Source organism: Oncorhynchus clarkii, chromosome 28 (assembly GCF_045791955.1).
Source record: "Oncorhynchus clarkii lewisi isolate Uvic-CL-2024 chromosome 28, UVic_Ocla_1.0, whole genome shotgun sequence".
Lineage (NCBI taxonomy): Eukaryota > Metazoa > Chordata > Actinopteri > Salmoniformes > Salmonidae > Oncorhynchus > Oncorhynchus clarkii.
In genome coordinates this window covers 9,907,987-9,922,115 of record NC_092174.1, presented here as the reverse complement: position 1 = coordinate 9,922,115, position 14,129 = coordinate 9,907,987, and the positions used below count along the sequence as shown (strand labels likewise).

The 14,129-nt window shown below is 44.4% G+C and overlaps 1 protein-coding gene across 1 annotated transcript in view; it reads left to right on the top strand.

Moving 5' to 3' along the window:
* Positions 1 to 586: 586 nt before the first annotated feature.
* LOC139387560 (uncharacterized) overlaps positions 587 to 14,129 on the top strand; it is a 59,952-nt gene continuing 46,409 nt past the window's right edge. The window contains exons 1-12 of the mRNA XM_071133885.1: positions 587 to 602; positions 1,075 to 1,241; positions 1,505 to 1,575; positions 2,075 to 2,240; positions 2,603 to 2,740; positions 3,192 to 3,369; positions 3,788 to 3,930; positions 8,775 to 8,878; positions 9,553 to 9,718; positions 10,033 to 10,206; positions 10,485 to 10,637; positions 11,342 to 11,486. Coding sequence (XP_070989986.1) covers positions 587 to 602; positions 1,075 to 1,241; positions 1,505 to 1,575; positions 2,075 to 2,240; positions 2,603 to 2,740; positions 3,192 to 3,369; positions 3,788 to 3,930; positions 8,775 to 8,878; positions 9,553 to 9,718; positions 10,033 to 10,206; positions 10,485 to 10,637; positions 11,342 to 11,486 — 1,621 coding nt within the window. The remainder of the gene's footprint in view (positions 603 to 1,074; positions 1,242 to 1,504; positions 1,576 to 2,074; positions 2,241 to 2,602; positions 2,741 to 3,191; positions 3,370 to 3,787; positions 3,931 to 8,774; positions 8,879 to 9,552; positions 9,719 to 10,032; positions 10,207 to 10,484; positions 10,638 to 11,341; positions 11,487 to 14,129) is intronic.

Below are 14,129 nucleotides of genomic sequence, written 5' to 3'. Positions count from 1 at the left end.
ATATAAAACGTTTAAATCCCAAAGTGTGTTGTGCTTTTCTGTCTGGAACCCTTCTTTCGCCATATGGGGGTTTATATACCATAGAGAGGCTTTGCATTGAGTGGGGGCCCAATGTTATGTCAAGTGATTGGCTCAGTGGTGTGTTTGTAGCTCCAGGCTGGAAGGTATTTCCTGATTGGATGTTTTGAGCAGTGCGGGTCACTGTGGCAGCAGGGACAGGCACAAGCATAGGCATTCACTGGCTGTGTGAGAACAGTGACTGTTCTTCAGCCCAACTACTTACATGTGGAGTCTTGGAAGCCTGGGCTGCTGCAGTGACTTGAGACTGCTATGGCCGTGCCCCAGCTTGGATTACTATTTTCTCTTATCTTCACAGCTCTCATTTCACTACACAGTAAGCTCTCTATGGTTTGTGACTGGATTTGTGATTTGACTTATTCACATAGTTGGTTCTCGTTTCAGACAGGGATAACTGACCGTGCTTTTCAGGTGAATAATGGACAGTAACTGATGGTCCTTTTTGAAAGCGGAGAACATGAGCGAATTCATTAGAAGTTAGACATTGGTATGGAGTGAATTAAAAGTTATGTTGGAGATTGTCAGTGAGTTTTCAGGCTTGTTTGAAGGGTTTTGTGTGTAGATGTTGCGATTTTGATGTGTTTCTGCAGTAGGTAATTGCCTTCAGATGGATCTACAACTCTGCCGCCCAGAATGCATTGGTGAGAGCAAATAATTGAGTGATAATTCCCTATCTTATTCCAAGCTGAAGTAAATGTATATTTTCTGATATAGTCACAATGTTTTCCCCTTGATAAATATTACCGTGGTTTATTTATGCGTTCACAGAAACATATTACATTTTGTGAATTGAATTTTAGAGCTACCTCTGTTGAGATTCAGTATCTGTTTTCCATGATTGGACAATAGATCAAAAGTCTTATTAATAAATAATTATGTCATGATATGTAAACCTTTATAATATAAATAATTTATAATGGCTTATACATGAAAGTTATTTTAAAGTGTTACCAGATAATGATTATTCAAAATAGGTATATGATTTGCTGGTTACAGCTTCCTCATCCCCTGACAAGTCGTACCAGAGAGGGGTGAGATACACGTACAGGTACAGCTCGACGATAACCACGACTCTACAAGGCTCTACCTCAGGCAGAAATGGACTGGCTCTCGACTGTGTGGTGGACATTGACGTGATTTCCAAGTGTCACCTTATGATGCAGGTCAGATATGCAGAAAAGTTACGCCACTATGATTTTTGTTGTTGTTGAAAAAAGTCAATCTGCAAATCCACCAATGTAAAATCCTTTGAATTCACCTTAAAATGCTATTTTAAAATGTTTACATGTAAAAAAAAATAATAACTTTAGGAACTCCTGTTCCCCCTGGTTCCTCCCCATTTCCAGCGTTTAATATAATTTTAAAAAATGGGAAATTAATATGATATGTGACTTTTTAGTGATGTTCTTTTCTATGCTCCCTGTAGATCAGGAATCCACAGATAAAACGTCTTTCTCCCCAGAAGGAACATTCTGTGCAACGCCTAAAGAGTTTGAGGTAATCTAAAATGACAGCATCAATATTGCTTTCATTGTGCGTTTTGTGTGTGTTTTATGTGTGTTTTGTGTGTATTTTTATTTTTTTTACATGTGTGTGATCTTTCTTTCCCTTGCTCATGTGCGGGTTTCTCCCCGATTTTCATGTGTTTTGCTTATTCTTCGTACCTTTTGCATCTTAGACCAAATTAAAGTTGGCATATTACAAAAAAGTTGGCATATTACAATGTGCACATCGATCATTTCTTAAGTGTTTCTGCTATCAAATCATGATTGATAATGCAGGATTTGAGTTACTAAAGCACAAATGATCCACAACAATGCATGATTTGATAGCACAATAGTGCAGAAATGATACAAGCACACTAGTCCCAGATCATTCCAGATGGTTATTCCTGAGAATGTGATACTCTGCTCCGACAACACCATTCATGTGTCTAGGGGTCCTGGGGGTCTTGGGGTCCTGGGGGTCTCATCTGGTGTTTTGGTTACTATCCCAGGGAGTCGCTGGAGAGGAGTCGCCTCAAGTTCTCCCTCCAGGGGGGAAAGGTCACGGCCCTCTGTCCACAGGAGGGGGAGCAGCTGTGGACTCTGAACATCAAGAGAGCTCTACTGAGCATGCTCCAGACCTCCCGCACCGCCGAGAAGCAGGAATTAGTGAAGGAGGTGAGGGGGGAATGATCCGTCTCCCAATATGAGTAATAGCAGGATAGGTCATGCATGATAGGCCATGCATTTGCAGTAGGAGGACGACATATTGCAGTGGTGTCCAAAGTCTGTTCTGCACGGCTACTGTGGGTGCAGGTTTTTGTTCCAGCCCAGCACTAACCCAGTTAACTAAGTAATTATGATCTGCATTGAATACCATGATTCATTAATCATTTGGATCAAGTGTGTCACAGCTGGGCTGGAACAAAAGCCTGCACATCCTGTAGCTCTCCAGAACCAAGTTTGGACACCAGGTCTTCATATCATATTGTACATTGGACAATCCTCTGTCTTTTTTCCTTCCCGTGTCAATTCTTCAGACGGATCTGTACGGGACCTGCACGAGTATGTATGAGAGGAGAGGGCCTCTACTGGTGAAGACGAGGAACCTCAGGCAGTGTCAACAGGACCGACTGGCTTACTTCTGGCCCAATTCCACCCCTCTGAGAGAGGACACGGTGAGATCTTCTACCATCCTCTCCCCCCCTCAACATGGAACAGTCAATGGTTACCATAGTCACAACCACACTGATGTCTTTCTCTTGCATTGATATTGGGACATGCAGTGCATAATGAAATCCAGAAGTGCTAGGGACTGATGCCCATTTCTGTGACTTGGAAACCTTCTAGTCAAAGTTTGGTTCGTAAAGGATCTGTTAGATTGTCAGTAGGTTTCAGATGGATCTAAAAATTGGTAGCCTGAGTCCCAGATCGTTTTGTGCTGTCTTGCCAACTCCATTGCTGTCATGGCGTGACAAAGACAGCACAAACAGATATGGGACTCAGGCTGAACCATTTGTGTCAAATAAGCAAAATGCCGTACCTTCCACCAGTATCTTGTGTAACCTCAATCCAGTTAACACTTCCACTTTTACCAAGGGGTGTTCCTATCTCTTATGTCCACTTCAGACAGTGGACTCCAAACTCCAATGTACCCAGCGGCATGGGACTACAGTGATGGAGGAGGTCAACTGCACAGAGATCATCTCCATGGTACCATTGTCAGGGTCAACAGGAGTGGTGAAGACCCAGACCGTCTCTACCCTTACGCTGCTCAGAGCCCAGAAAGGCACACCCTCGGGAGTGGGTGTGTATGCTTCTGATTCCCTCCTCAGGACTGGCTGAGTATAGGCTATACTGTAGTATACCTGAACGACTGTGTCACTGTGTACCCGTCTGACATCAAGGTGTTGTATGTAGTGTGTGTCTGTGTACAAGCTAATGCTACCAAAATAAACAATTACTACTACACTTCTATTAGCTAGGAAGCAATCATATTGATGTTACTTTCAGCACACTACTACGACTACTACTGCTAGTACCACTATGGCTGTTGTAAACCTTAAATACATTCTCAATCATTCTTTGAGAATGTAATTATCTCAGCCATTCAAATTAAGAGGCTGAAAGGTCTAACTTTTATTCAAATGAATTTAACTTGGCCACTTAGGCCCCACTCTCTCAATAATATGATATTCATTTCAATGATATTGTCCCTCCCTCAGATACACTGGGTCCAGGTGTCCTGAGTGACCTCCAGTTTGTGGAGGAGGGGGCTGAAGGCCAAGTCCGAGGCAGGACGTCCTCCCCCCAAGAGGCCACGGACACCGTGAGGAAGCTGTGTGGTCTTACCTCTGACCAGCAACAGGTAGGACCCCAATTTTCCAAGACATCATAAGGGAGTAATTCACGCTTATGACTAGTCTTACAATGCATTATAGTCAATCAATCAGATTTATTTATAAAGCCCTTTTTAAATCAGCAGATGTCACAAAGTGCTTATACAGAAACCCTAGGCTAGGAAAAACATCCTAGAAAAGGCAGTAACTCAGGAAGAAACCTAGAGAGGAACCAGGCTCTGAGGGGTGGCCAGTCCTCTTCTGGCTGTGCCATTACGGTCAGATTGTTCTTCAAGATGTTCAAACAGTCATAGATGACCAGCAGGGTCAAACAATAATCACCTTGGTTGTAGAGCAGTGGTCACCAACCTTTTCTAAGTCAAGATCACTTTCGCAGTCAAAAAGCACGCTAAGATCTACTGCTCAGATTATTATTTTTTTACCATTAACCTCACAGAAACAGTTTTGTAGGAATGAGGTTTGGGCTGTAGTCGTAATACACATCACAGCATATTGGCTCTATGATTGGCCTGCCAATATTGTTAATCAGACCATATTATATTTCAAAACTCGAGCTTTGATAACAAAATAGATCAGTTGGTTCAGCACTTGTGAGGCACTGTGGAGCATGAATTGAAATCGTTTGCTTTGATATTTTGCTGGACTGATGGTACCTGCATCTGATGGCCGGCGAGGTCAAATCGCCACGTCAGTGATCTTCAGGTCAAAAAGTCGGAAGAGTTTCCGACTTGGAATTCCGAGTTGGATGACCGTTCAAAACGTTTTTTTCCTTGAAGATCGACCAGTTGGAATAAATGTCAGGAATGTCAGTCAGGAATAAATGTCAGTTGGCTTAGCAAGCGTTCAGAGGCTGAGACACCAGGTGCGGTAGAGAGAGAGGGAGAGGGAGAGAGAGGGTCGGGGTTCCATAGCTGCAGGCAGAACAGTTGAAACTGGAGCAGCAGCAATACAAGGTAGCACGTCTGGTGAACAGGTCGGGGTTCCATAGCCACAGGCAAAACAGAAGAAACTGAATCAGCAGCACGACCAAGTGGACTGGGGACGGAGAAAGCCAGGAGTCCTGAGGCATAGTCCTAGGGCTCAGGTCCTCCGGGAGGGGAGCGAGAGAGATAGAGAGAGAGATGGGAGAATTAGAGGGAGCATACTTAAGTTCACACAGGACACCATATAAGACAGGAGAATTTCACCAGATAGGACAGACTGACCCTGGGCCCAGGCTCATAGACTATTGGAGCATAGACACTGGAGGCTGAGACAGGGGTGGTCGGGGGACACTGTGGCCCTGTTCGACGATACACCTGGACAGGGCCAACCAGGCAGGATATAACCCCACCCACTTTGCCAAAGCACAGCCCCCACACCACTAAAGGGATATCAACAGACCACCAACTTACTACGCTGAGACAAGGCTGAGATTAGCCCACAAAGATCTCCTCCACCGCACGAGTCCGACGCGGCGCAAAAGCAGACAGGAAGATCACGTCAGTGACTCAATCCCTCCTAGGGACGGCATGGAAAAGCACTAGTGAAACAGGGTCTCAGAGGCAGAGAAACCCAGTGCAGAGAGGGGAGCCGGCCAGGCCAGGCAGAGACACCAAGGGCGGTTCGTCACTCCGGTGCCTTGCCATTCACCTTCACACCCCCGGGCCAGACTACACTCAATCATAGGACCTACTGAAGAGATGACTCTTCAGTAAAGACTTAAAGGTCGAGACCAAGTTTGCGTCTCTCACATGGATATGCAGACCATTCCATAAAAATTGAGCTCTATAGGAGAAAGCCCTGCCTCCAGCTTGTTTGCTTAGAAATTGTAGAGACAATAAGGAGGCCTGCGTCTTGTGAACGTAGCGTACGTGTATTTACAGCATGTACCACAGGACAAAATCGGAGAGATAGGAGCAAGTCCATCTAAGGCTTTGTAGGTTCGCAGTAAAACCTTGAAATCAGCCCTAGCCTTTACAGGAAGCCAGTGTAGAGAGGCTAGCATTGGAGTAAAATGATTGAAATGGTTCTAGTCAAGATTCTAGCACTTAATTGAAGTTAATTTAGTGCTTTATCCGGGTAGCCTGAGAATAGAGCATTGCTGTAGTCTAATCTAGAAGTGACAAAAGCCTGGATTAGCTTTTCTGCATTACTTTTGGACAAAAAGTTTCGGATTTTTCGCAATGTTACAAAGATAGAAAAATGCTGCCATTGAAATATTCTTGATATGTTCGTCAAAAGAGAGATCAGAGTCCAGAGTACCGCTGAGGTCCTTCACAGTTTTATTTGAGACGACTGTACAACCATCAGATTAATTGTCAGATCAAACAGCAGATCTCTAGGGACCTAGAACTAGCATCTCTGTTTTGTCAGAGTTTAAAAGCAAAACATTTTCCGCCATCCACTTCCTTATGTCTGAAACACAGGCTTCCAAGGGTAGGCAAATTTGGGGCTTCCCCATGTTTCATCAAAATGTACAGCTGTGTGTTGTCCGCATAGCAGTGAAAGTTGACATTGTTTTACCGAATGACATCACCAAGAGATAGAATAAGTAGTGAAAACAATAGTGGTCCTAAAACGGAACCCCGAAACGTACAATTGATTTGTCAGATGACAAACCATCCACAGAGACTAAATGATATCTTTCCGACGAACTGATATCTTTCCGACAGATAAGATCTAAACCAGGCAAGAACTTTTCCATGTAGAGTAGACCAATTAGGGTTTCTAATCTCTCCAAAAGAATGTGGTGATCGGTGGTGTCAAAAGCGGCACTAAGGCCTAGGAGCACGAGGACAGATGCAGAGCCTTGGTCTGACGCCATTAAAAGATAATTTACTACCTTCACGAGTGCAGTCTCAGTACTATGATGGGGTCTAAAACCAGACCAGAGTGTTTCGTATACATTATCTGTCTTCAGGAAGACAGTGAGTTGCTGTGCTTTTTCAACACCAAAAAATGGAGGAAAGGGAGATTCGATTTAGGTGATAGTTTGGTTTTTTCAGGAGAGGCTTTCTTACTGCCACTTTTAGTGAGTTTGGTACACATTCGGAGGATAGGGAGCCATTTATTGTGTTCAACATAGGATGGGCAAGCACAGGAAGTAGCAATTTCAGTAGTTTAGTTGGAATAAGGTCCAGTAGACAGCTGGAAGATTTAGATGCCATGACTATTTTCGTGAATGTGTCAAGAGATACAGGATTACAAAACTTGAGTGTCTCCATTGATCCTAGGTTCTCACAGTTCGGTGCAGACTCAGGACAAGTGAGTTTTGGAGAAATACGCAGATTCAAAGAGGAGTCCTTCATTTGCTTTCTAATGACCATGATCTTTTCGTTGAAGAAGTTTGTGAATTCATCACTGCTGAAGTGAAGGCCATCCTTACTTGTGGAATGCTGCTTTTATAGTTAGCTTTGCGACAGTATACATTTTGGGGGGGGATTGTTTTATTCTCCTCAATCAGGTTGGGAAAGTAGGCTGACCAAGCAGCCGTGAGGGCTCTTTGATTTTGCACGGTACTGTCTTTCCAAGCTAGTCGGGAAGACTTCCAGTTTGGCGGAGCGCCATTTTACGTTCCAATTTACGGATATTTTCTGTATACCAGTGAACTCATTTCTTGATTTTTGTTTTTAGAGGTGTAACTGCATCTAGGGTATTACGCAATGTTACATTTAGATCCTCGGTTAGGTGGTTAACTGATTTTTGTACTCTGAAGTCCTTGGGCAGGTGGAGGGAGTCTGTCAGGGCATCTAGGAGTCTTTTAGTTGTCCAAGAATTTATTTTGCGGCTTTTGATAAGTCTTGGTTGGGGTTTTGTGCAGATTATTTGTTGCGATTTCAAACGTAATAAGATGATGGTATGATAGTCCAGGATTATGAGGAAAAACATTTAGAACTAAACAACATCATAAATCATTATTATACCATTATTTGTCTTCATTGAGTAAAGATATATACGTTCCCCTGTAAGGAACCTATGAGCGATGGTTTCATACAACGTTTCATACAAACATCTGTATTTATTTACCACAAAGTCACTAATGCTTACGCCATATGTGGTGAGGCAAGAATGACAGCTGGTCCCAAAGATAGAAGGATACACTTGTTTTCATTGATTAAATACTCTCTTTACTTTAACATTTTGGGTTACATTTATCATAAAATTGTGGCAATGCCAACACTGTAGCGATGTAATAAACCAAATGTAATACATATAATTAAGTACTCCAAGGTCATATTTACCTGCATAAAGGTGAAAAATCCCTTCCCAAGGTCAGAGGTCTTTCCTTCAGTAGTGTGTTCGCTGCCAAACCAAATTTGGCTTGTTTGTGTTTGTGTGCTGTGGTTTGGCTCTCCCTGGGACCTTTCCCTCTTTTTCCTCAGCTCTTACACAGGAGCTCAGTCAAACCCAATCTGGCAATCGTCGTGACTACCTGTTTAGATAGGGGGGGGGGGGGGGGGGGGGGGGGGCATTTAAAAAGCATTTAAAAAGGGGCCAACCTGGCATCCTGTCAGCCCCTCTCTCTCTCTTTGAAATTATGATGACTTTTTGGCTGTCAGATGATTGATAAGGTTCTGTTTTGGGTCTGTCGCTGTCCCGCTCTTATGACATCATAACTCTGGCTGCAGCTTTCCAAATGTAGGCATGTTAATTGGAAGTTCCCTGTCGTATGGTCTTTCAGTTTCAAAAAGTTGTATTTTCACGAGATTTAGCACAAAGAAATTTAAAGGAAGGAGGGATTTTTGACATGTATTAGGATTAGGATGCTACATTTATGTCAATAATGCTCCAGACAATTCTTTAAGTTCAGGAAAAACATTATTATTCAGGAAAAACATTTCATATTTCATATTGTCTTCCCTGTATGTAGCTGTCGGAGCTGTTCCTGCACTTGGCCTTTCAACTGAGAGCCCTGTCCCTGCCTCAGCTCAGAACACTGTGGCACGACGCCTCCTTCAAGTGCCGTAACGACTGGTCAGTTCCCTTCAGCCACTGTTCTCTCCTAAATGTATCCTGGGTTGTGTTATGTAGGGCACACTATAAAAAAAAATGCTTTGCCGTGTAAAATGTACATATGTGTTCTTCATGGACAGTACCTCCCGTTTTCATTCTGTTTCAAAACGTTTCCTTCCTACTGAACACGGCCCTAAAATATACTGACTGGGCTGATTCTTGTCAAGCCTTGTACCAGAATTTAAATGTAAAAGAGGTAGAGGAACGCTTGTTTATGGTTCCCCTAATGAGAAAAATACACAGCTCTGGGGCAGGGTATGGACAGAGAGGAGTCTGTCTGTGGGACAGCAGCCATCTTTGCATCTATAGCTCCTCCCTGAAACAACTTGCTAGTCATCCCCAGGTTGATTGAAACTACAGGCAAAATCAAAACGGTGTCCTCTCTGCCATATTCTTCGCTGTAGCTGAGATGAGTTTTATTGTTCATTAGCCACGAAGCGCTTCCGTTATGACTCACCCAAAGACACTGGACATATCGTGTATATCGCTGAAATGACGCTTTTGATGAATCATTATTTAGAATGCTTTGACACATTGTTTTTTATAAGAGTCGTCCTGAAGTGGGACAATGTGACCGAATCGGTGCTGTCCATTCCCGGCAGTTGATTACTCTGTTGACTGTGCTGTCGTTGCAGGCAGCCTCTCTTGGACGGCCTACCAGCGTGTGGCTCAGAGGAATGCATCGCCCTCTTAACAGACCTCATCCGGGACGAGGAGATAGAGCAGGAGCGGGCCCACTCTTTTCTCACCACCATCGCCCTCATCCCTCACCCCTCACCACACATCGTCGGCTCCGTCAACGTACGTAGGTCTGAAGGGACGTTCTGTGGGGATATTGACTTTGGGTTGAACAAAAACACAGGTTTAGATGCTGTACCTATTTTATTCGCCATCTCAATTGAATTACATGGCTGAGAATGTTCAATGTAGGTCTACATATGATTCAAAATCCTCGCAGGAAACTCAACCGACACCTTTACTCCGCGACACTGTTGAGGTCACATCCAACCACGCATGCTTCGGCGTCACCCATTAAACACATAATCAGAGATAAACATACAAATACAATGGGTCCATAATATAAGGCTGTTGTTTTTCCCCTCCTTTTCTCTCAGGCGTTGCTGAAGACACCTGAGGTGTGGACCAAGGCCCTGTTGACTGGTTCTTCCCTGGTCCACCTGCTATGTCGGAGGAGCCAGTCTCCCTGCAGTCTCATCCCCCAGGTCCAGAGCTTCATACAGGCACTGAAAGACACCCTGGGAGAGGGCTGTGGAGGAGACAAAACAGAGGTACCTAGACACAGAATTAGATCCGACTCCATATACACAGATTATGATGGCGTGCTGGTATTGGAGTTTTTATCACCGTCTGGTGATTGTGCTGTATTTAAAATGTGATATTACAGTGTGTATTGTGTGGTTCATACTTGACCTGACTCCTGAACCTGAGCATCTCAATGGCTGCTGCTGCTGCTGATGATGATAAAGATAGCAGCAACAAGCAGGGTGATAATGATGATGATGATGATGATGATGATGATGATGTAAAGTGATGATTCCTCCTACAGCTGCTCTACGCATTGAAAGCAGTGGGAAATGCGGGCTTGGCTGCTTCAGCTCTCATCCCTCAGCTAAACCTCTGTATACAGAGCCATTCCACCCCTCTGGAGCTGAGACTCACTGCCCTACAAGCTTTCAGACGCATCCCCTGCAATGCTGACGTGAGTAGGATGGCAGATAATGGTCACGTTTCTAGGGATAACCTCTGGGATTGAACTGAACTTTAAAACAAAGAACTGTTTTCCCTCAGTTCAAGGTTTAGAAATAGGATTTTGTTTTCTTCTGGAGCCTGGTTTGTGTTTAATTGGAATAAGCTGAGAAACCGTGTCTCACGGAATAAAGCCTTGATTGATTTAATAATTTCAAGTAGCAGAGGTCCCATGGAAGGGATACGATACAGGACAATACGTTACTGTCCAAGAGGACGTTACAGTTCAAACATGATTTGACTTGAATACATTTGACTTGAATACATTTGACTTGAATACATTTGACTTGAATACATTTGACTTGAATACATTTGACTTGAATTGTGTGAAATATCCTGTTGTACTAAAACAAGTCAGTCGGTATACTGTTCATACCACAGGAGGTTGGTGGCACCTTAATTTGTGAGAATGGGCCCGTGGTAATGACTGGAGGGAAGTAAGTGGAATGGTATCAAATACATATTTTTTGTGTGTTTGGTGCCATTCCATTTGCGCCGTTCCGGACATTACTTTGAGCCGTCCTCCCCTCAGCAGCCTCCTGTGGTTCATTCTGTAATCAGAAGGATCTCTTCACGTGGATTCATGCTGACGTTGTGGGGATATTGAGGTGACCTTGGGGCGAGGGGTCTGTGACTGACAGCTCTTTGCTTCTCCAGAGGGGGTCTGTGCTGCGGCTCTACCGTGACCACCAGGAGGAGGTGGAGGTCAGGATCGCTGCATACCAGCAGATAATGCACTGCCCCGACCCCGAAGTGCTTCGAGCAGTGAAGACGACTCTGAGCCATGAGACCTCCAGCCAAGGTTTGGAAAAAAAGGGTTCCAAAAGGGTTCTTCGGCGCTCCCCCATAGGGACTTTTTGGTTCCACGTAGAACCCTTTAGGGTTCCATGTAGAATCCTCATACGATTCTATTTTAGGTCCTAGATTGCACCAGTGCTTAATTTGTAAATTGCAAGGTGCCGGAACAAAACGTGAGCCAGAGAGGAGAGTGACTTAGGAGACTCTGTGGTCCTGGAAAGTATGAAAAATAAATCCCCTTTATAATAAAGCATTGCATGGATTATCATTGCGTTTGCATACTAGCATAGAGGAGAAGCATAGAGGCGCTTGCAGAAGTTGCACACATGAGGAACATTTTTTTGTAGCCTATGTTCCGGGAAAACGGTTGCCTTTTATAAACGCATTTCATGCAATTCATTTCATGCGAGGTCCTCTGGTATCACGGCTCTTGCAGCATGAACTGACATGTTGTCCACCCAATCAAAGGATCAGACAATGAATCTAGTACTGAAAGCACAAGCTACAGCTAGCCCTGCAGTGCAGCAAATCTGTTGAGTAGTTGACTCAAAGAGAGAGAAAGACAATAGTTGAACCGTTTTGAATGAATTTCTTCAAAAATGAAGGTGAAGCGAGAGAGAGAGAGAGATAGCTATATATATATATATATATATTTTGTAATGGAAGTGAAAGTATATATATATATCCATTACAAAACAGATTGAAGTTTTGAAACTGCAGTATAAGTGAATGCTATGTTACCTAGTTGGCTCTGGCTATCCAACAGGAACTCTTCCAAGTCAAGGTAAGCTTTTGGCTTTATTAATTGATTGCCACTGGGGCCCGCCAGTGTAACTGCTACAATCATGCACTTGCATGACTGTAGCTAGTGGGTTTACTAATGCGTTCGTTCTAGTAGCTATGTGTACTGACGTTAGATAATATGGTGACAACAATGTAGGCTGTGTGTTATGATAGGAAGGTTTGGCTTGGAAAGTTTTTTTTCGCCTGGTCACAGATAGCTAATGTGTTGTGCACTGAAGTCCACAAGCGAAGGGAAAAAGTGAGAGGAGGAGAGCACGTAGATGCGAGAAGGAATTATACAGTGCTCAAAGTGATCATGCTGTTTGTATGTGGCTGCTATGAAAGTAAACAATGTTTGCGTGTGATCAGGGGTGTATTCATTCAGCAAATTCTGTTGAAAAACCTTTCTTTAACAGAAGCAAACTGAATGAAACAGGGTTAAACATACCTGAATTTGTCCGATAGAAACTCTCGTTGGACGAATAATTGGACTAATAGAAACTGTTGGACTAATAATTACACCATATGCACAAAAACCTTTCTTCTTTACCAAGATCATCTATCCACCTGACAGGAGTGGCATATCAAGAAGCTGATTAACCCTAAGGTCGATGTCAGTGCCCCCCCGTAAATCTAATTAACATGACAAAAACATATTTTTAGGCTAATAGCACTAAGGCCAAATAACATTTTTCATCAAACATTTTTTTTTTAGATCTTCTTTTGATATGGCTGTTGTTGTCTCCAGCACAAGGGCTCCCGCTGGAGAAGTGTGCTCTTCACAGAATTCCGGATTCAGCTGTACCGGGCAGATGGCAGACAGTGTAGTATGTATGGCGTCGTGTACGGCGTCGTGTATGGCGTTGTGTGGGTGAGCGGTTAGCTGATGTCAATATTGTCAACAGAGTACCCTATGGCAGGCATAAGCAGGCATAAGCCACGGACAATGAACACAATTGCCTTTTATTGATGGCAATTTGAATGCATAGAGATACCGGGGTGAGATCCCGAGGCCCAGTGTTGTGCCATTCATCCACCGTCGCTCATGTCTGTCAGAGCAGAGAGAGGGAGAGGGAGAGAGAGGGAGAGGGAGAGGGAGAGAGAGGGAGAGAGAGGGAGAGGGAGAGGGAGAGAGAGGGAGAGGGAGAGAGAGGGAGAGGGAGAGAGAGGGAGAGGGAGGGAGAGGGAGAGAGAGGGAGAGGGAGGGAGAGGGAGAGAGAGGGAGAGGGAGAGGGAGAGGGAGAGGGAGAGAGAGGGAGAGGGAGGGAGAGGGAGAGGGAGAGGGAGAGGGAGAGGGAGAGGGAGAGGGAGAGAGAGGGAGAGGGAGAGGGAGAGAGAGGGAGAGAGAGGGAGAGGGAGAGAGAGGGAGAGGGAGGGAGAGGGAGAGAGAGGGAGAGGGAGAGAGAGGGAGAGGGAGAGGGAGAGGGAGAGAGAGGGAGAGGGAGAGGGAGAGAGAGGGAGAGGGAGAGGGAGAGAGAGGGAGAGAGAGGGAGAGGGAGAGAGAGGGAGAGGGAGAGAGAGGGAGAGGGAGAGAGAGGGAGAGGGAGAGAGAGGGAGAGAGAGAGAGAGATCATAGAAAGTGAACCACGTTCTAGCTCTGTGAGAGATACAGGCGCGCTTCGCTCTCTCTCCACAGTAATGGCCACTCGTCGGTCTATATGGGCTACAATGTTGACCAAACCATAAACCCTGGGCGGGCCCAACACTAATCAATTCTTATAATATCAGGCACATTTTCACATTACATTTTTTAGGGAGCAGCCAAGAGAGGAGTCAACTTGAATGAACTCTGATTGCTTTTATTCAAATTGTTACATTGCAAAAAGTTAAGATAATTGTTCATGCCACAAGAGGTACCGGATTC